General features: G+C 38.5%; 1 protein-coding gene across 1 annotated transcript in view; it reads left to right on the top strand.

Annotated features, from left to right (window-relative positions):
* BICC1 (BicC family RNA binding protein 1) overlaps window positions 1–23,153 on the top strand; it is a 91,722-nt gene that overhangs the window by 20,995 nt on the left and 47,574 nt on the right. The window contains exon 2 of the mRNA XM_039554054.1: window positions 12,556–12,602. Coding sequence (XP_039409988.1) covers window positions 12,556–12,602 — 47 coding nt within the window. The remainder of the gene's footprint in view (window positions 1–12,555; window positions 12,603–23,153) is intronic.

Consider the following 23,153-nt stretch of genomic DNA (forward strand, 5'->3'; position numbering starts at 1 on the left):
GCTGAAAAGCGCAAATGAAGGTTTCTCTTGCCTTGCAAGTGTAGCAGTTCAAAGGTGTTGCCAGGACTTTGCAGTCCCCTGGGAGCATTTCAGCTACCCTGTGGCAGGACCTCACCTCTAGGAGGTGGAAATCACGAGGAGTCCAGTGGTTAATGCAGCTGGCTTTGTAAAAACTCATCTGTTTATTGACTTGGGCTGGGGGGAGCTGTGTGTCTCCCATGCAGCCAGAAGATGTAGTTTGAAAACCAAGAAAAATTAACTTGAGCATGTTAATGTATATGAAAGCATGGCCCAAAAATACCTACAGGGTTTGATGGCTGAGCCATAAAATTGGTAATAATCTTTATTCCTCTAAGACGTTCATTTATTTTTATTTAAGTACTGCTAAATTTGCATCCTTGACTAATTTTGTTTTCTTGAGATCAGCCAAATTTAGGAGCAGTCCCCATGTGAAGAGGGCTAACAACCTAGATCAGTGCTTGAAGGTCAAGAGGCAGTTAAAACTTCTCATCCACGTGTAGCCTTTAGTGATGTGTGCTTCCAGCATGCCTGTGTTCAATTTCAGAAAGAGCTTTGGGATCTTTGAGGGACAAATCTCATGGCATTGAGGTATTTGAATAAATATCACTGTATGTTCTGCTGGATAAGATTTTGGTTGTTTGGTTTTTTTTAAACCTTTAGGTGAATAACTTGTGGTCTCTCTCCTTTGCTTCTGTCACGCACAGCATGAGCTCAATTTCATAATACCTGTGCCATCATGCATTTTTTGGAGTGTAAAGCACTTCTCAGTGAAACAGTGACTTTGCTGCTTGCTTGTGTAACTTGAAATTCCACTTGTATATGCCATCTTACCCTTGGTTTGGCAAGAATACTCAGGTTTTCTGAAATAGTGTATAGCAAACTAAACACAGTATCAACATGATTTATCCTCCTGTTCAGCTCCTCTTCCACTGTAGAGAAAATTGTTGTAGGTTTTCTGTAGTTATTGATGAAAAATTAACGAGAAATAGATGGTAAAAGAATGTAATTATTGTTCACATGCATTTTGCAAGGATTTGCTACATTCAGCGAACTTCTCATAGAAGATGATTTACTTTGAAAAACTCATGGGAAATAAAAAGAAATGCTACTAGTGGAAGTGCAGAATTTCCTGTGGAGTTGTATCTTTTTGTCCAGAAGAGGCTTTGTCCTGGTGCCAGCTTAGAGCACTGTTTTTCTGGATATGTACATCTGCTGAGTCTGAGTCCAGAGCTGTTTATATCTGTAGTGCTGCCTCAGTGAAGAAGCAGGTAGGATTTCCCAGGTGGAGTAGTTTAACTTGGGAGATTAAAACTAACATAATTGGTTTAATTTATTTTTGTTTAACACCCTAAAATCAGAATGCTTTTGCTTGTCTTAAGCTAGCTGTCCTCTTTTTTTGCTAAAAGTCCACAATTCTAAATTAAAAGCTAATAGATTATTCTTAACACCTTATGCAGTCCACATCTCCTAATGTGGTGTGATTGGAGCTGGTATGGATGCCAGGCTTCTGGCTAAGTTTTACCACTGTAATGTAAACCAGTCCTTTTATTTTACTGTAAACTGTGTCTAGAAATCATAATTCTACAGCTTGACATTCTTCATTCACTGGGAATGTGCATCTTTTTATTTACATGCATGCACATAAACAGAATAATTTGGCAGCTGTATACAGAAGTTGTGTTTTTTAACATGGGAACTGTTCATAAGAAAAATTCATGTAGCTGATGAAAATGTGCACATAAAACCAGCTGTGAAAATAAAACTTGTTCACCTTTACCAGAAGGGTCTAGACTTCTGTTGTGCTTTGATCTTCTTACCTAAACAATTATTTCATTTCCTTAGTTTCTTAAAAGCAGAAAGATCTTGGTATTGTGAGTAAACTTGAGTTTGGCAAAGTAACTTATATCACTGTATTTTTGTGCTGATACATAATTTGGATTTCTTGCCTAGCAAGTACATGGGAAAATGGGTGACAAGTTGGTGCACACTGTGTTGTGGTGGTGCACAGCTCTAAACTGGATGCATGGGTGAGTTTATTTCCTCTGCTTCCACCCTCTGGGGGGATCCATCCCACTCTCTCTTTACACATCTGCTTTGCAACTTCCTCAGTGATGTTACTTGAATAAATTGTTTTGGTTCTTGAGTCAAGCAAATGAGCTTGCATTCTTCAAATGTTATCTAGGTTATGATGGTGTCTAAGAATAAATTGGCACCATTTTTTCTTGTATTTAAAGCTATTAATTGAGACATACAGTGTATTCCTGCAAATGGGGTTATATGTTTAAGTGTGGTTTTTACCTTTGTCTTCATTTTTTAAAATTAGCTGAATGCATCAGTGCCTTGCCCCAGTGTTTATGCCTGTACTTACATAAATCTGTTTATCTTATGCTTTTCTTCTTGGCTTTTTAAGCTTTTTGTCCTTTGCTACTTAAAGCTGGTTTATAGCTCAGTTATCCTTCTCATGAAGTCTTTAAGTGGGTTTACATTTTTCTGGATGTAAATTTAAACTTGGTTTTTTTTTCATTTAGGGGAAGTAAAAGATACAAAAAGGACCCTATTTACTTTTTGCAAATACTCAAGGCAACAGCTGATGTCAAGTGGTTGCTGCTTCAGTAGTATTGTCAGTAGTCTAACATATTATAAATTTAGTGTACAGCAGTGACTCTCAGTTGTACCCTGAACTGGAAATTGGCTGTTCTAAACTGAGCAGCCCTCTGCTAGAATTCCTCTATTGTCACATGCCTCACAACCTGGAACTAAAATATACTGAGAAGCCTGAATTGGATTTTTATCTGGGGAAGAATTTACATCTAAGGCGATCAATAGATTTTAAAACTGATGAATACAAAATAGAAAAAGGCAGAAATTTGAAATTCTCAGGTTAAGGGCAAAGGAGATGCCAAGCAGCCTGGATGTGTGGATTGGCAAGTGTTACCAGCTGTGTAGACGTGCAGAAACAGGAGCACAGATGCCTAGAAAAGGGTTCACAATATGTGTCCTTTAAAAATTCCGAGGCTTTTGGGTTTTTTTTTCTTCTGATAGAGACAGAAATGAAGAGAGAGTGGGTTTTGGACAAAAAAAGGAAACTCTGTTTTGTTCTCAAAATATTCCAACTCCATCCATGAAGCTGAAGAGTGTGGGGTTGGTCAAATTTTAGAAAAGCAGGAGATTTTGTAGTTCCAAATAATGGGGGTTTTTTGTCCCTGTCAGATGTATTCCAGAATCTTGTTCAGCACAATGGGTCCAGATACAGTCAGCGTCTCCTTGCTGTTGGAAAAGGCCTTGTAGCTCAGTGTGTAACCTGCACTGCAACAGACTTAAACTGGTTTCCTGTATAAAGCTTTGTCTTTGACTTAATCTTGGCTTCTCTCCTGTAACTCCACATCTGTGAATGACTCATAACAAGCAGGACCATCAGAAAAAGATTGTGTACATTTTTATCCAAATCTGTAGGGTTTTTGTTTCTAATTTTTTTACAGCCTTGCTACGTTCTCCCCTCCCATGCAATGAATCATGCAGTATCTGTACTCATACCTGACAAGTGGTTGTGCATTGAGGGAAAGTTGAATGCTAAACAAATAGAAAGAATATCCCCAGCAATCAATCTGCTGAGAGCAGAGCTTTTGTATTTGGCAGGTATCCTCTGTCAGCCCCTGGGGCACTTCTGATATTGTGATTTTCTTTCCCCCTGTAAACAGGGAGTTCTGTTAAATGGATACTCTGGCTTGGGGGCTGAGTTGGAGCTGTTGGAGCTGTCAGGCACTGGCAGCAAGGGAGGTTCTGCCTCCTGAGGCACTCAAAGGCTTTTTTTTTTTTTTTTTTTTTTTTTGAGCTGTCACATCCAGTGACTCAAGGCAGTCCCACTGCAGAGCTTTTAAGAAAAAATGCCAGGCTTTACATCTCTTACTTCTCTGACCCTTCCATGAATGCTTTGGCCCATTTCCAGATGTGTGACAGCACAGGGGCAGCTCACTCAGCTGTCCTGTTCCTTCTGGAGTGTTTGAAGTGGCCACACTGAAGGCAAGGGGCAAAGTGCTACATCCTGGGTCTTTGTCTTCAATATTTTTCCTACTAAATACCTTCCTAGGGAACCACAACCTCCATATTTAGTGCAGCTTATGTGCATGGCACCTCATGCACTAATAATAATGGGGGAATCAGCTGAGGCAGGCAGGGTGAAGGAAGGGCTGGACTGGCTTCACCCTACCACACTGCTTCGGTCTCTTCCCTTGTGTCAGAGGGGAAGCCTAGAGCAGTGGAAAAAAGTGAGTTGCTGGCATAAATATTCATATTTTTTATTGCTGTGCTTAGAATGATAACAGCAGTATGGTGTGTTGGGGAGGTTTTCCTGGAGCTACTAGAGCTGCCCATCTCCAGCTGTCTCCTCCAAAACTACCTCTCTTTGGATAACTGGTCAAGGGAATTGATAACATCTAAACTGTTAAAGTGGGAGAGTGCTCTCTCAGCCTGCACGGCTGGCTGCACACTGCTGCTGTCAGCTTTTGACTACAAAGGATTTGGAACAAATTAATACAATGTGAAAATTGTTCCTGGCCAGCCAATCATTTCAGCTACAGGGTTCCAAATTTCCTGGAAAACTGAAATACTGAAAGGCCTATTTGAAGGAAGGGAAGGCAATTAACTAACTCCTTGATTGAAATAATAGAAGCTCAACCACATCACCTTTCCTTTACACATCTCAGTATAGCTGACACTTTTTGGATGTGACCGATTCCACTTTGCATCTCTCAAGGGGGAGCTGCTTGGCAAAGAGTGAAGGAAGACTGAGGTCACAGATATTTTATTCTTTTTTATGTAGGTAGCTAAAATGCTTTATGAACATGACAGTCATAGAATTGTTCTCTTCCCTTTTTACTACTGTCTCCAGTATATTTTCACAGATTTTTTCTCAAAACTGGGAAAGATACTGGGGTGAGCTACAGGGGTTTAATGTACTTAATGTTAAGGTTTTAATCAGGTTTCACTTATGCTAATGGATCTTAGCAAAACTGTCTCATAATTGACTGTTTGATAGGCTCACTTGTAAAAAAGTGATTATCAGTAGCACAGATGGAAATTTTCTGTCTTAAGAGGACCTAGAAATAGAGTGTTCAACTCAGCTGTTATTTAGGTGTCAAAAAGCTATCTTCCATTGATTAAAATGGAAGAAAAATGTTGCTTGTAATTAAAAATCTGGTGATAGTAGTGCAATTATTTGGTGAAAAATGTTTAACAAGTCTGTCTTTCTTGGAATTCTCATCGCCTTTCCTACAGTCTGGCAGCTGGGTACACTGTTTGGATGGATATTCTCCTTTCACAGTACCATCAAAGGGGTTACAAACTTGAAATGGAAAACTTGTGTTCGTTTGAGACTCCTTACGCTTTCAGGAAATCCTAAGTGAAGTTGTGCTTTGTTTGGTTTTGTTTTACTTGTTGACTTAAGTTGAATTTTATTAGTTAAGCAATTTCCAAGAAGCCCTCTGCTAATCCCAGAAGCAGGGTCATTGATTTAGTCTCTGTCAGTCATGGAAATCGAGACTTCAGAAGGGCTTTGAAAATTTGTTTGGATTCATCAGCTGGCATATCTTCTGTAGGAAGCAGCAGAAGTCCTTGAGTGCATCAGCTAATAGAGTAGTTTCAATCAGGTAATAATACAGTGCTGACAGCTACTCAGTTTTCCTGGCTTTGTTCTGGAGTGACTGGCAGGAAGCAAAGCAGTCACTTCATTATCTTCATTAAAATCCTCAATCTCGTGCATCCTCATCACATCAGGAAGCGTTCTGTGCCTGTGGGGGTGAGCTGCACCCATGTGTGCCTTTGAAAGGAGAGATTTCCACCAAGGAAGAAGGGGCTCCCAAAGCAACCCCAGCTTCACAGCCTGCCTTCAAGCTGTGACTTGTCTCTAAAAATAAATAAACAAGCAGACTTATTTCTATGCGGAGTCTTGGCAGACAGCTTTCTCCCTAGGGATAAATTTGTTTTGTGAAATTAGAAAAATCTGTCAGATATCTAAAATTTACAGTTGTTATGTATTAAATTATTGGGTTTAGAGTTTTATAGTTACACAACTCTAAAAATATTGATGGTGGAATGAACAAGGTGAATTGCCTTCTCTATAGCCAAGGGGGTTTTTTTGTTTGTTTTCTATTTGTTTTTCCCCTTAGCATTTAGTCACCAAATCTGTCAAGTCCCTGTGAATACTACAAGCAGATCTCTAGGAATATTTGTTCAAAATCAATGTCTTTTTGGCCCTCAGAGCACGTGTTGGGGTTTTTTTTTGCATTCTGTATGCAGAGCTAATGGAAGCAAGTGTAGTTTATTTTAAGCTTTCTCTTTTTCTCTGTGTTGCTGTTGTCTTTAATCATCACAAATGATGGATGGGTGAAGCTTCATGAGTGTTGGTTGTAAAATTGGTTTTAGTTATCTGCCAACAATCCTAATTTTAGTATCAATGATTTCATCTTAATTTAGTATTCAGGGGAGCTGAAAAGTTAATATTCTCATAAGTGAATATGCCTAATATTAAGGGGAGAATGAAGATTATGGACGTGTTACCTGTCTGTGTTTACAATTACATTCTGATGACACAGACCTTGATCCAAAGAGCCTCCTCCAGCTGGCAAAGGGTCCAGAAAGATGCCATGGACCCTGGCTGGCCAAGGGGGCTCACTGATACTGTATTTCAGCAGCAGGGAAAAGCATCCTAGCCTCAGCCTGCTTCGTTCCCAGCACTGCTTTGGTCTGTCAGACATTGGAGCACGTCTGCTCCACTAGCTCCACTCTCTGTGGATAGCTCAGCAGTTGTGTACTGAGTTCCTGATAGCAGGAGGAGATACAGTGGAACCCACCCAAAACTGTCCAGATACCTGACAGGCTATTTATTGTCATTTACTGAGCGTGCTGAAATTCTTCCAGTTCTTCTTTGGCTGCTCTAACAGAGGGGGAGTGCTCCCTTATAAACATTTTAAGTTTGTATCATGGATGTTTTTGTTTGGACTTTTAAAATTTTTTACCTGACTCGTTAATAAAAGTTGACACTTTCACCCTCAGTCCAAGAGTCCCTTTGTCACGAAATATGTAGATACTGGATAGTTTCTGTAATATTCCAGTTACCATGCAGGCCCTGACTTTGTCATTACTATTTGTCAGCATGCTGTACAGGCAGGTATAGTTTGCTCTTTTTCTTGTTTGTTAAATGTTCCAGTAATGTCCCAAGAATTTTGGAGCTTTTTAGGTCCCTTTGCTCAGTCCCCTTTACTGGTACCTCCAGCTGACTCTGATCTGTCTATAGTGAGCATCCTCAAAATCTGAAGATTGCTCTGTATAGAAGTTTAAGAAAATTTGAATGTCTGATTTTCATTCATCAACTCTGGAAAACTCCATGAAGCCACATAAGGCTCCAAAATAGTGAGATTGCTATGTGTAGCAGGTTATTTGATGAAGTTTATTATAGTTAATAACAAAGTAAAAAGAGTATGTTATATTACTGAAAAGCCAGTTAACAGACTCAAATATTTGAATTTTTCATGCACATTTCTTGCTTGTTTAAGCCTTGTTACTTCTCTTGCCAGGCTGTATATTTTAGCTGAGTTGTCTCTGACTTTTTAGTTCCTAAGCTGAAAACTTTAAGTAAGACTGGCTTTGCAATTACAAGAAAAATGGAAAATTGTTTCGTTTGGATTTCAGCAAATTCAATTTAAGGTCAGACTTTTTTCTTTAACAATGTACGCTCTATCTTTTTATTCCTAAAGGCATATTTTCAGCAATTTGGCTTAACTTTGTGGTCATAGGGGTGGAATTCTTTATCTTGGCTTGATATAAGCAAGCTTTTAGAGCATGTGTGGGTTAGTGTCTGACTTGGTGCACAGGAAAACACAATCATTTTGTCAGGTGGTTTCTGGTTCAATGAAAAAAGGTTTTGGTTGGGTTTCTTTGTGTATAACAGCAGCTTGGTAACTTTGGAGAAACAGCTCAGGCTTTCAATAAATAACTGTCCATTTCATTTAAAAAGTTAGCAGTAAATAAAAATCAACACTGTTATGTACACTAGCATGTTTCCGTGGCAGTTTCAGAAAAAACCAAACCAAAATAACATGAGGACATTCTTGACATTAGTGTTATGAAATATTTCTCATTCAGTGGATAGGAAAGTGAAGGATAATTGAGCACTTACCTTCAGATATATTATTCTACAGTTTCTTGAAACCCTCTTAAGTTGATTTGTCTTGATACTATGAAAATAATATCTAGTTATCTGTCATGTTAAATATTACTTTGATGCAAGGAATGATTTTGTTTCCTCATAGTTGACCTGAAGAGCAGAATATGCTTTTTTGTTCTCTTAAAAATGTAGTCTTTCAGTGCAGACAGAGGAAGTAGTTTTTGCACTATTCGTTGTAAAGGCAAAGTCATCAACATATGGTACATTGAGTTTTTGATAACAGCTTCAAGAGTTTGGAAGGTAAGACACAAAACTGATGTGTGAGATCAGCAAAGTTACGGTAATTCATTTAAAGACTTGACTTAATCAGTGTATCTTGGGTTCTGTTCCTGTAAAATATGACCTGTATTGTAATAACTTTTTTAATAATTAAAATAACGTTTGAAGTGAAAGCTCAAATTCATTTTTTCCACGTGAACCTAGAAGAAATTACAATTGGGCCTTTTTATGATTTGGTGATTAAGTAGACAAATGGTGCACTTCATGGGTACCATAACAGTTAACACCTGTTCCAACTGTTTTATATTTGTATTGGATGAAACCTCAGCAATCCAATATGTCTTGAAAAGCAAAAAATCTAATATAAAATATTTCATGGTATGGAAGAAATTACAATAAACAGAGTATAGCTTAAAATATAAAATGCTTGTTATGCACATTTACATAGGTTTCATCTGTGTTTCTGAAACCAATGGAGCCATCTTGTGTAAAAGTAATCCTAGTTTTTGTGAGGGTTGGTTAAGTGATTATTTAATATCATAAAGTAAATGCTATTTTCTAAGAAAACAGTATTTCCTGAGTTGGCAGAAACGAATCAATTTGTCAGTCAGAGGTCAGGTACAACTGGATTAATTAGCGTTTGGCTTGTGGTTTCTCTCAAACCTGCTTTGGGGACAGGGACCACCAGCAGAAGGGTGGAGTGGTCTCCTAAGGCACATGCCAGGCAATAATGTCACTCCCTTATGTTGTTTGTTGCTGGTGTACTATTTTGAATTCATTAATTTCAGAAAATGTGAAACTTTGTCCTTTAAAATCTGAAAGTTTATTTCAAATTTAGTAGGGATGGGTTCTGTTGTGCCTTCCCTGCAGCACAGGTACAGCACTGCTGGCCCCCTCAGCCTCCCACAAAGGCTTGTTGTCTTGGGGGTTTGGGAAGTTGAAAAATTACTGCTTTTTGAATAAATCCTGATTTTATACTAAAACTCTAATTATTATCATTAAGATTACAAAAATAATTTGCCAGAGTGCACTGTCATATGTAAATATTGTGAGCTTCTTAATATGATATTTCAAAGCTGAAGTTTATTTTGAGAGTCAGGGTTAATACTCTCAAGATTTGTTTAGAAAAGTTGATCTTGGGGTGTGATGACCTAGGAGATTTTTTTCCTAAACACGAATTCAAGTTTGCTTTTATCTCTGTTTATCTGATTTGAGGTAAACCTCAATGACTTTCTAAATTGCATCTGCTTGTAGAGAACACTGTAAATGGTTTGCATTTTAATGGCTTCTGCATAAATTTCCTAATTCTGGAATGCTTTTCTTGCCCATTTCCCTACAAAAGATGCTGGTTTTGTCTTGCTTTAGCAGAATCTGTTTAGCCTTTCAGTTATAAAAGAAATGGGTAAATTTCCTCTTGGCTTTGGCTATTCCTGCTGTTTTCAGAAGTGCTAGGACTGTATTTCCTACTTTGGAGAGCAGAAAGGCTTCAAGGTAATTTCACATGAATCATAAACATTTCAGACAGATGTTACAAGCTTTCTTAAATATAGGTACTTTGTTTGGGACTAAACATAGATGCAGATGTAGGTGATTGTGGGTAGCATCACAAAATTCATAAACTACTGATAGAATGTAAATTCTCTTAACTGTAATTGCTCCTCATAAAAACAAGAGGAAATTTAGGAAGTAAAATGAAGAAGTAAGTAGGTAATTGGTACCAAGAGTTATAAAAGAAAGGAGGGGAAAGGGAGGCAATAGCTGGAAAATAGCTGACCTAAAAGGAAGCATACGTTGATTTGTGTAGTTTATCTTCAAGTTTTTAGGCATTTTTTTGTTCTTTATAGTGAAATATGTCATTCTAAGTGTAACACAATAAGCCACAATTCTGAGCATGTTTTCTTTATTAATTCAATGCATAATGGAGATGGTAATGACTAGATTAATATAGAAAAATGAGATATGATCAGAGGCATACCTCTTCCTGGATTTAATAATGCTGTATCTTGGACACAAAGTGACAAAATACCAACAGACTGCATTATCTCTCTTCATGTGAAGAACTGTTTTGAGGTACAGACCTTCAACTTCAGTCTCTTTCCAAAAACCACCATACAGTCTTCCCTGCCTTTTCATAGATATCATGAGACCTGACAAATGGGGTATCATAAAGCATCTTATGTGCTGAAAAGCTCTAATGAAAACTGTCTTTATAGTTTGATGAAACAATAATAACTAAACCTACTAGTTATTAACTAAAGATTTTTCTGAAGTGCCATTTGCTCCAACTTTCCTCTTGTCTCTCCTGTTGTGGTTTTTTTTTTTTCCTGTGAAGCCATTTTGGGATGTTTTCATTCCCTATTCTTTCCCACTTTGTCCGTACTTGTTGGATTCTATCTGTTGTGCCATCAGTTGTTGGTGGGGCCAAGCTGTAAATCAGGTCACCAGAATGATTCATATTAAAAATAAACCTACAGTAAAAAGCTTGGAATCCACTTTGTCAGCATTCCACTTTAATGTCCTGCAGAGCATCACTGCTATTATCTTAAGCCATCTCTTGCTTGTATTCAGTTTGGAAATCGTGCATTTGCAGCTGGATCAGAATCTGTTTATTCTCATAACTGCAACTTCAGCCACACATCTGTCACGTTCTCATCTCCAGTTTATCTCCTGTACCCTCTGATTAAAAGCATGTTGGTCCTATGTTCCACTTGAAATAGAGTGGTGGTACTCCTCGCTTCCCAAAATCATTTTGTAGCTATTCCTGAGTTAATGGAAAACATGTCAAGCAATGTGCACCTATCAAGGGGCTGCTTCAAGGAAGTTGTGTTTTTTCTGCTCATATCATTAGCTTGTAAATCTGGAAAACAAATCTTCCCCAACTGTTTTCTCTGCTTCCAGAAAACCTTGTTCTGGTGAAATATGCACCAGTGTGCTCTTCTCGTACAGGCACCTATGGGTTTTGAAGGCAAGCAGGGCTTTGTTTGCTCGGACTTGTGGAACTGGGGAGTCTGGAATTGCCCTGCAGCAAGATGAATGCTTGATGGTCGTCATTCTCTTCCTCTGCTCTGGTGACACTGGAGCTGAATCATGAACTTCTGAACTGTTCTAGATAAAACTTGCTAGTATACTCTTTCTCTGTGGTATTTAAGTGGTGTTATTGAGATTTTGAGAAGCCTGTTTCACATGTAGTGGCAGTGCTTCCTCTGGGCTAGGAGAAGTCATCTCGTGCCTCCAGGCTGTATCTGCTCACTTGGATTTGCTATTACATTGCATTAGCTGAGTTAACAGTTTCTTAAGAGTTGGGAATTGCTTATGTAATTGGAGGAGTGGGCAGAACTAAGTAGTTGAAGCATAGCTTTGAAGCCAGAGTAATGGGGTTAGTTCAAGGGGTCTGTTTTGTACATGAGAAATACAGAGCAATCATCAGTATAAGTTGCTTCGATAATCCTGTACCATCCAGGAAACTTTTTTCTGCACCTGGAGTTCTTTTTGAAGGCATCCCATTCTCCAGGAAAAAGGAAGTTATCCTCTTCATAATCAGTTTGAGCTACTGTGTTTTGAACTGGTTGCTAGTTCAACACAGCTGAACTACAACATAAGCTATATGCAAACAGTTGTATCATTTTAAGTGCAGCAATTTGCATTAACTAAACTTACAGTTATGGGTTTAAATACAAGTGGGAGATAATCCAGGTCTTGCTCTTGAGATCCCTGCATAATGTGGTATTTGATACAGCGAGTCTTGTGCCCTCCTAGCTTTCTTTTGATCCTGCTCTTGGTAGAATTGGAGGGCAAAGTACTCAGTGTGACTAAATTGTTCCACTTAGACCATGTGTATTTTGTAACTAAAATATGTATCAGTATTTTAGAGCTCCAGTACGCAAATACAAACGCTTCAGACTTCAGCCATGGAAAGTGACTTGTAAAAGGTTTGTCTGCGTATTACTCAGTTGTTGACAAATGTTTATTGCATGAGAAAAAATTACCCAGAGTTGTTATTTTACAGTAGCGTGTACTCACTGAGGATTTCTATATGTAAGCCTGCAAATTTTCTCCTGTGTATTTAGTAACCAGATCCTGCTTTTGTTTTACAGCTGCTGCAGAGGGCAAAGGGAAAAGTGGGGAAGACTTTTTTCAGAAGGTAAGAAAGATATTTCAGTTCTATAACAGCACCTGACTAGAGGGCAAAACATATACCTATTGCTCATGCATGTGATCAACTAATTAAACTTCATGTGCAGTTTCCACTGTACTGACCAATTTAAAAAAATTATTTTGTCATTTAAAGTGTCTCCTTGCCACCAGCCACACATGGAATGAGATGAGAAATGGGTTCTCTTTGGTCTATGCTACTGTTATCCATGCAGAAAAACAATTTAAGAGTTTTAGCAATTCTTTAACTGAAAATGTTAAAATATGCATGATGAACATTTGTAATGCTTTTAATAGTGGGGGTTAACCCAGAAGATGTTGTGAGGTGGTCTTAAGGATTTTATTTGTGGATAAATGCTGCATCCTATTATTAAAAACTGACTTGCAACTTACTGTGATATTGTTGAAAGCATAAATATTTGGTTGAGAAATGCAAAGGCCTTTTAAGAAAGAAATGCACAATCCACAAAATGATTCAACAAAGTTTGTGGTTGGACAGAGGCACGGAAGGACTGGAAAAAGTAGTCCTGCAGCAACTAAACTACAAAGAGGAACATGGTCAGGAGTAATGACTTGGAAATTATTTTTACAAAGCAGCATGGTATTGGGGGGAGGAGGGGTTGGTCTTTTGTGTTTTTTTTTTTTTTTCAATAATAGTGTAAAGAACATTATTTATGAGTTATGTTAATAAAAATCTGTGTGCTGCAGGCTAAGAAAAAATTTTAATAAAAAATTAATAAGAGCTGTTTTGTCTTTAGCACAGAGAAGACAGTGTAAACTTTGATGCTGTATGTTGAAATGCCTTGAAACTCCTTTTTGACTTCTTCATTGAAGCAGTTTGCTGTATTTTTCCTGTTTTCCGTATAATTTTAAGTAGTACTTCCAAACAGGAAGATGTGAAAGGTTGCATGTGACTGTGGGATGCCTTGATAAAGGCTGGTGAGGAGGAGTATATATGCTGCCAAAATGTTTGGGTTTTCAGATTTCTGTTGTTCTTGACTGACAATGAGAGTTATTTTTCCAAATGTGATACTTGTGCTTATCTGTCTGATACTGGTGTGCACAGGGGAGAGTGTGTCAATAGTTCCTCCTTAGGATTTTATCAAAATGCTTGGGGATTTTTTACTTGCTGAAACAAAGCTAAGCCATAGTAGCCTATGCTTCATTCTGCACATTCTTCATTTTTCCACAGTGTTTTTTCTCACTTGAATAAATCTGCTCATAATTCTTAAAGATGTGGATAAAATATTTCTTCTGGAGTGGCTTGTCTATCTGATGCATGGATTTGATTACTCGATTATTTACTGTAGATATGATGTACCTTACAATTATATAGCTATTAGTGTAATAGCAGAAAATACTGTGTTGCCTTTAATAGGAAAGCAAAATGGGCTAAACTTTAAGCACGTGAATGAGTGCACTACATATCCACACTCATCCAAGCGGCTATCTCGGCACTTAGATCTTGTCATATTTGTGCATAATTATTATATAGGCACAGTGTGCGTGCTGCAATGGGTTAAAGCTGCTTCATTTTAACTGGCATTCTTCTTACAGTATCAGCAACTCCACAGTGTAGATTTCTGAAGTTTTTAAGCACATACACACAATACTACAGCTAATAAAACCAGATGGAAACTATCTCCTTTGAGTTCTCTTTTGTTGGAAGAAATCTTTGGACAGTTGCTCATAAGCTTACTCACCGTCTCTGTCTGCGCAATTTCCTTTAATCAGAGTTAAACTTTTCCTTTCTCATGTGAAATGAGTAAGGCAGAGTATGTGGAGGTAAAATGAAGACTCGTTTCATGTGTTTCAGGTTGTTGCAGTGAGGAAGAAAGTGATTTGTAGCATTGGAAACACATTGCAAATGAAGGCAGCGGGACACTTTCAGAAATTCCATATGAACTCAAAACTGCAGCAGAGGCATTTTTTAAAGCAGTTCTGAAAGTGAGACTTCAGGACATTAGTGGCAGGATTTTGAGTGGAACAGGGAGGGGGAAGTGCATCCTTGAAGGGACACATGTAGAACCTGAGGGTATTATTTGCATAAATAATGCTATGTTTGGTGTATTCTGATGAACTAGCCTTAGTGTGCTGAGGTTAGCTCTTGGGTGGAAGTGTGTGTGAGGTGGAAGAAGTTTTCATATGAATGTTGAAATGACAAATGACAAGGCAAAAATTCGGGAATGTGATTCCATATGCCAAGGCATGCAGACCAGGAGGATGGAGAGAGGAGGCTGGGACTGGGGGGTTGGCAGGGACTCAGCCTGGTTTGTTAAGATGCAGAGAAGTTTTTAAAGGAAGTTAAGTTAATACAGGGATTTGATGCTAAGCAGTCTTTTGCTGGTCTTGAAACATGTGAGAAAGCAGTATTACTTGGATTTTCATAATTATGCAGAATCTCAGTGGATCTGAACTGTTCCTATCAACTTTCAGAGTTTAATAACAATGTAAATGTCAAAATGCATTATTTCATTGAGCATTTTAGCAGAAATAAGCACATATAATGCAGTTGCAGAATAAGCCCCAAGTCTTGGTGAAATTCAGCTAGTATTTCTGTGGTGGCAGGGAAGGTCTGGTGATGAAGTGTCCCTTCCTCTGGTCCCGAATTCAAGTGAAAAGTAGATAAATGTCTTTTGGTAGTGTCATTTTTAAAAGTCTGAAGACTTTACCATACTTTCTTCTAATATTTCGAAGTTTTAGTACTGCTTCAGATGAGGGAAAAGCTAACATCATCTAATGAGGATTTTTCAAAATCACTGGGAGCTACTAATTTAGCAAAAAATAAGTAAATAACGGCATAGTTTTCTCTGTAGAGCTCTCGGATCTGCATTTCAATGACAGGTAATCCTAAATAAACACGGATTGCTTTGCTGTTGTGTTACATACTATTTATGTAAAAGATCCTTGTGGACCTTGCTCTCTAAATTGTTGTTCTAATTTATTCTGTGAGAGGAATACATAATATGAAGTTATTACATGTTCTTGATCCAAAGCCCATTTTTGGTTGATGGTGGATTTTTTCCACCAAGTTCCACAACATCTGGTTCATGCCTCATGGGAAGCAAGGCCCTTTCCCCAGCAAAGCCCAGGACATTGTTCCAGGGAACAGATAATTTATGTAGCACTGTAGATACGCAGGGCACTCTTATATAAAAGGTAAGAAGGTGGTGAGTTTCTCTCCTGAAGAGTTTGTAATCCAAAACAGGTGAGGGTCGGCCGTGTGGACAGAGAGGAATTTAATGCATCATTTTGGTTTGCTTTTAGCTCTCTCGTCATCAAGTTGGGTTTTATTCTTTTTCTTTCAACACTTGGGATTCTTGACACTGATGATAATCTTTCACTGTGAAACTTCTCAGGACAAGAGTGTGTCTGTAGCCTTCTCAAGGGACTGTGAGCAGAAGGGTGGGTGATAGATGAAGACCATGGCTTTAGTGGAATTTGGGTGGAGTTCCTGGGCTGACATGGGACTGCACATGCAGAAGGTAGTGACTGGAAGTGATGCACTCATGGTGCTCTGCACAAGTGCTTGACTCCAGGTCACATCCACGTGCTTCATTTCAGTATTATTCAGTGGGTACATGGTAGGGGCTTTGGGAGTATGCCTGGAGGGGCTCCTCAGCTCTGGCTTTCCTGGCTTTTAAGAGTTCATTTGCAGAGTGAGAAGCGCAAAATACTACCAGCCAGCTGTAACTTGTGTGTTTTACTGTTCCCAGGTGTTTGACACTCTTTTGTTTTGTGTTTCTTTTGTACCTTTTTTAAGCAAACAGAAGTGGTGTTTGTATGCATTTGTCCAGTTGCTGATACTTGGGGGTTTTTAAGGTATCTCTGGATTTAGGCAAAAAGACTGTTTAAGTGCTCATGTTTCTCTTGACTGCAGACTCTGTTATTCCCTGAAGGAGACAAGTATGCTTGGAGTTGTGAAGTTGCAACTGAGCAAATGTTTCATGTGTGTACCAAAATCTCTTCTGGTAATTATTAGGAGCTTTGGAGTGTAAAGGAAGACTAGTGGTTTCTTTTCTTCATTTTCCTTCCTGTCCTTACCTGTAACATGCTTAAACTGTAGCTTCGAGTTTTATTAAATGATTAGTACCTCAGGAGTTACTGAGGCCATTTTGGAAGCATGATGTGGTGAAACTGTCCTTTAAAAACAATTGATCTTTCAGTACAGGTATTTGGAAACAGTAGTAGTTTCTTTTCTAAAAAAGAAAACAAACAAAAACCAACAAAAAACCCCAACAAAAAGCAAAAGAAAACAAAACCCACCAAAAACAAACAAAACCACCAACCCCTCTGCAATTATTTGAAGATGTGAAACACAGGTATATCTAACTGCATCTGTAATCATATTTCTGTTAATATCCTCTATGCAATAGTTATTAATGAATGTGCATTACTTCTTATTTGTTTAGGAGGCTCTGGCAACAAAGGCAGCAAGGAAACTTCCTCAAGTCCTGTTTGCTTATCTGAGACAATAAAAGAGCTTGGTTTGCAACATCCTGTGTTTTCTCTTGTATCTTTGAAACATACCTGTTATGCTGATCTGGGACAAACCTAACTTTTGCAATATTCTTACATGTGAATATATTCACACAGTGTTGGTGTATGCATTTTGTAAGAATAGCTGGAATATTCTGATACAAATAAACCTATTTAAAAGCTAATTTTCTGTCTGCAGCAGGTCAGACTGAACACTGATCAGTCTTCCATTTTAATCTCTGAACATGAAATGTATTTAGAGCTTCAAATGCAAGGGGCTTAGGGCATTTTCTGGCATTAAAAATATTAATCATTGACCTGAGACTAAGATGTCTCAAGCTAATTATTATTCTTGTTCAGGAGTAACTTCTGAAGGGCTTTCCATGTGTCTTCAGCCATGACTATTCCCAAGCTGCTATTTGTAACTGTAGTTCCCCTAGGGCTGTATTTCCATTTCTGATGGCAACCACTCAGCTCTCGGTTTCTCCCCGTGTTATTTATCTTGGTGGTGAGACCTCGTGAGCTGGTGGTGATCAGACATTATCATGGGTCTTGTCTCTGTTTCAACCACAGGAGCAGTTTGGAGCTGCAGGAACTGGTTCCACACATTCCAGATTTCTGGGTGGAAATCAGTATCTGCACTAGCATTAAAATAACCTCTTGATGGAGAGCTTGGCTCATAGCATGAGACAAGGATATATTAAGGCCATACGTTTCCAGAGTTGGCTTCAAGTGCCTGGCTGGGATGGGAATGCTGGCATCCAATTTACATTGAGCTTCCTCTCATTTAGTTTCCCGGGAAGAGGAAGCAACTGCTTGGAGAGGGCAGCGTGGATTAGAGGGCTGAAAGAATGTCAGTGGAAGTTAACATTTGCAGGAAATCTTGGGATTGAGACATTTGTCTCCCTTTTGGCAAAACCCCACCCAGTGGAAAGGGGACTATTTGGGTTGGATCAGTGTCTCTAAAAAGGTAAATCAAGAATGCTTACTTAACTTTTTGCTTGGTTCAGGCAGAGCTAAGTGGTGGGAAGGCTTCGGTTTTGTGGAAAATGGCATTTGTCCCATCTGCAGTATAGTGGCTGTTCTGCTAAAGTAATGGAGTAATTACAAGGATTTTTATTTTTTTCATTTCGTCTCTAGTTTCCTCTGTGCTGCTTCTGTTACAATGGGTGCTGTCTTGAGATTTGACCTGTAATATGAAGTTTTAGTTGATAAAGTTCAACTTTATGCCACTTTATTGCTATACTTAACACTGTGCAAGATCTCTTGCGTTGTAAAGCAACAGAGAAGGAGTGGTTAAGTGGTTTGTCACCATAGTCTCAGCTGAGGTGCTTGATGCTTTTAATTCTGAGAGTTAAACCCTCCCTTAAAATAGAGGAGGGATTTCCTTCTCAGAAATTTTTGTACATTTTACCTTGGGGGGGAAAAAAATTAATAAAGAGGAGACAAGTATGAGAATGATACAAGTCAAGAACATACACTGGGTTTCTGGCTTGTAAGGAACAGAATTGCTGATTTTGCTTTCAGAGAGGAGAGGTGGATGCATGTTGGTATTCTAACAGTGTTCTGTGGGGACTTCATTTTTCAGTGATACTTTTTCTTAGAATTCTTTTGTATTGTGTAAATTCTTAATGCTGTTCAGACAAATACTTTTATAGATCATTGTTTTGCATGCTTAAGTATTTTTTTTTTGGTTTTGACTATGCTTTGTCATTTATTTAAAACGAAAGTGTTACCTGTGACCTTTGACTAATATTTCCATTGAGAGTAAACAACACATTCAAATCAAGTGAAGGGCTTCACTGTTTCTTCATAGGTAAGAGCATTTGATTGATTGATTTTTACTCTCACTTAACTTTATTTGCTGTATTTGTTAAGTACAAAGATCTGTAAATGTTATTGTTGCAGAAGGTTCACTTAGTGCAGTTTTTGGATGCAGCAGCAATACTGCAATATTTGCTTAAACAAGACCCTTGTTTTAAGAATCATCTCAGTTCTTTTCAGGTGAAGTGAAGGTTAAAAAAGATGCAGTGTGTATATGCATACATGCGTGTGTTCTCACCCCTTCTAGGCTAAAAATCCCTTACTGGAAAGGGAAACAATAAAAATTCCAAAGCCATAGCCACATAGGCAGCTTTCCCAATTCCATCTTTAGTGATTTAGGGCTTTTATGTGTAAACCTGAAAGTTTGAGTTGTAAAGGTGATGTTTTTTACTCTGCTGCCTTTATTGCTTTTCTATTTAATCTGTTCATTAGTATATGAGTTTTGATACCCATTGATCAAAGCTATGAATAAATATGTTGCCTATGATGTTAACCTTGACCTCTCATTTTAGCTTCAATACCTCTTCATCCTGCACATGCTTGCCTTAGCTCTTGATAAGGTCTTTAGGAATAGCTGTGAATACCTTGTGAAGATGGTGAATTTGTTGAGTCAGTAGGGGCTAGGATTAGTCCTTAACAACAAAACAGCCTGTTCAGTGCTCTGTGGAAGTCTCAGTCTGCACAAAAGTATTGGCCATGAGAAGTTGTAGGGAAGCATGTTGGTGTTTTGCTTAGCTTGACATGAAGCTGGGTAGCAGTATGCGAATGGGAAGCAGGCAAGTTTTCCTTCTATTCCCTTTTTATATGTCAATCAGAAACACTTTAATGTTTTTTGATAGTTATTTTAGCATTTAATAAAAACTTGAAATAAAAATCAGTGTAATAGAGGTGGACAACTGAGTAGGTGATGATCAATTTCCTGCAGTATTGAAGCAAATGACTTGCAGTGGACAAAAAAATATGTGAGAGTATTGATCCTTATCCACACTGCTTATTCCATAGGGTATCATCTAAAATAATGACATATTACACTTTTCCTAGACAGGTGAAATTAGGGAAGGAGGACTAGCCAAGCAGTCACCTGCAGGTACTTTTCTGAAAATGGGTCTGGGTTTCTGACAGTTGGAGTATAAAATGGGAAAATCAGGAGCCCTGCCTTGAAGACACACAGGCACTCGTGTCCTTGGGTGTGGGAAAGCCCTGTTGTCCTACTGCTCCTTTCTGTACAGACACACAGCTGGAGTTTGATGCTTGTCCTCCCCGTGCATCGTTGGGTTGTGTACTTTAAACAGTTCACACTTACGTGTGTGCTATCAGTATTGACAGTCTAAAGTAAGAAAAAATTTGCTGAAGAATTCTCTGTGTTTTTTGGTTTTGATTTTGGATCTGATGTCACCCTGCATAGGGGATGAGGTTCTTTGCCATGCAGAAGCACGGGCTGGAAACTCTGGGTGGTGTAGTCTAGAATGTGTGGGGGCCTGGGGCCACGTGCCATTGCTGCTCCTCAGGAACAAGCCCTTGTCCTCACCTGCAGAATTAGTGCTAACACTGTGGAGTCAGGCTGTACTGTCTAACTTGGAGTAGTAGCTGTGACAAACAGTGAATTCTTGATTGGAATTCCTTATGGAGATCACCTCAGGGGAAAAGAAACCACAACAGGGCTTGGGATGTGAATCCATTGCTGTACCCAAATGTTGGCCAGACTTCCATAAGAGCTACATACTTGCACCAGGCCTTGGGCTAAGTTTTGTAATCTCTTATTTAACTCCTCATTTTCCTCAAATTTCCTCACCAAATCAGTAGTCCTTGATGCTGCCCCACTGATGTGCTCTGGCAATACAAGTGTTTCCTCTGGCCTCACCAGTTTTGGAGTTGGAACTCACAATGGGTAACTTCACACAACCCTCTTTTGTGTCTTGTTCTTCCTTCCCATCCTTGTTCTTGCCTTGCTTTCTCCTGCCCTCCAAACCAAAAAAAACCAACAAACCATTAAATGTAATAATTCTGGTTCCAGCTACACCCATTGCTCTGTTCTTGCTGCCAAAAGTCACGTTCAGGGATTAGTCATCCTCTCAGATTGTGCTGCATCACCCCTTATGCATTGCAAGAGGAAGAGCTAAGGATCACCCCATGCAGAATGTCACTTGTCTGCTGTGACTCTTCCCATCAGGTCTTCTCCTGCTCCTATGGAAATATATATATTTAAAATTTTCATATAAGTTATATTCCATGATTCAAATAAACAGTAAGAATAAACTTGTTTATACAGCTGTTGGTGCATACAAGCCAAGGGGACTAAGACGACTTTTCTGAAAGCTGAAGAGTCAAGATAAGCACCTAAAGTCTGTGAAACCAAGTATTCAGAGTCTGGGCATAACAATTTTATGGTCTAAAGTGAGATTGTCTCTGAGGTACTTTTCCAGGTGGTATTGAAGTCCAAACTGATTTCATTTTTTTCTTTTCCCCACTTGTGTGGAAAAAGAATCTCACTTAAGGGGGGAAAGTGGGGAAGGAATTCAGGCTGGGAAATTGCAGAAACCCAGTAGTAGATACAGGTTCCTGTCTGACCCATTTTTCCTTTCACTGGGATTAATAACTGAGCCAGAAAAGGCCAAGATACCCAAATCCCAAAGGTGGGAAGGTCAGAAATAGGTAACTTACCAACACTAACTATAAAGAATAATACTTTGGTTTAATGTGCTTGCTTTAAATGAAGAAAGGTCTGTTATATATGTTGTTCTTGTTCATCTACTGTGTGTAAAGTATTTCCTTTGAATTCTGAAATACTTGTGGGCTTTGGGGGAGTTTTGGTTGGTTGGTTCTGTTGCATTCAGGACATTCCAGTTTCCATCCAAAATCAGCTAAACAAAAAATACAGCATAAAAAAAAAATCATTTCTTACTGTCTTAATGTAAAAACTCCCCAAAGTGCTTAAACTGTAAACTTTTCAAGCTGGAATACAAGGAAGCCAAAAGCTTGTCTTCCAGCTGCTTTACAGTTAGACTTTTTTTTGTCTTGAAGGCCCAATGATTTGCAACTAGAGCCAGTTTTTTTCAGGGTCAGAGTACAGTCTGATTTGTTTTGTTGGTGTCTTCCAGTGTTTTGTCCTCTTCTGTTTTTTCTCCACTGAGAATAGCTTACATATTTTGGCTCATAAACACTACAATTACACTTGGGGAAAGGGGAGGAAGGAAAGTTGTAGAAAGACAATTTCTTATGTTTTCCCTCATTTTGAGAAGAAGCTTGAGGTTATTTACTAGGATATTAAACCTTGCTGCCAGATATGCCTGATCCCTGTGGTCAGTTGATCCCTCAAGGCCAGGAGAGCACTGATTAGTACTCACTCTGTCACTTATTTTATATGAAAATAAGGGAAGCTATGCAGAGGTGCTGTTCTGCAGAGATCATGAACTCTGAGTCATCCCTAGGCTGAATTTCCTCTAAATGTTATGTAACTCAAGTATTTATACAATTGGAACACATGCATTATAGCTGGAGTACTTGTGAGTTCTCTTTTTTTGTTCATGTGAGAGCAGAACCCCTGTTTTCAGGGTATGGGGCATAACACTGAGCTTTCACTAGTAAAGCTGTTCCACTGCAACATGCACTTGAGGTTTTCATGGAATGATTCCAAATTTATTTCAGGAAAAAAAATCTTGGCACTTAAAACTGCCTGGGTTTGAATGGTAAAACTGAACAAAAAAGTTGATGCAACAGTGATCTACGGAGTTTTCAGTATCATCTTTACTTTCAAATTTAAGTGCTCTAGTAAAAGCTTAGTTCCTTGTTTTCTTTCTGGTGCTCTGCTGTTATAATAAATGCAATACATAAATAGTAAATTAAATACAATAATGCTTTAAGAAGTAAGTGGTGTAATTTAATTTCTTTTTAAGAGTTCCTATGAAAGCCCTGGTTTATTGTAAAGTTAACAGCCTGGAGTTGAAAGCCAGCACAGACTGAGCATTTTGATACTTCAGCAAATGTACTTCATTTAAATGCATACTGACTTTTTTTTTTTTTTTTTTTTTTTTGACTAAGACAGGAGATTAACTTGTCTTTGTAGTGACCAAACTAAGTTCTCTTTTGGGTCCAGTGTGGCAATTTTTAGCATTGCATTCTGCAAAGAGCTTAAGGATATTAGATAGCCAAATCTCAGTGGCTGGCAGTCAGACTGCTTTTCTTTTGAAGATCTCATATGCATCTTTTTCATATGTCCCCAGAATGTGCATCTCTGAAG

The sequence above is a fragment of the Corvus cornix genome, chromosome 6, assembly GCF_000738735.6.
Source record: "Corvus cornix cornix isolate S_Up_H32 chromosome 6, ASM73873v5, whole genome shotgun sequence".
Lineage (NCBI taxonomy): Eukaryota > Metazoa > Chordata > Aves > Passeriformes > Corvidae > Corvus > Corvus cornix.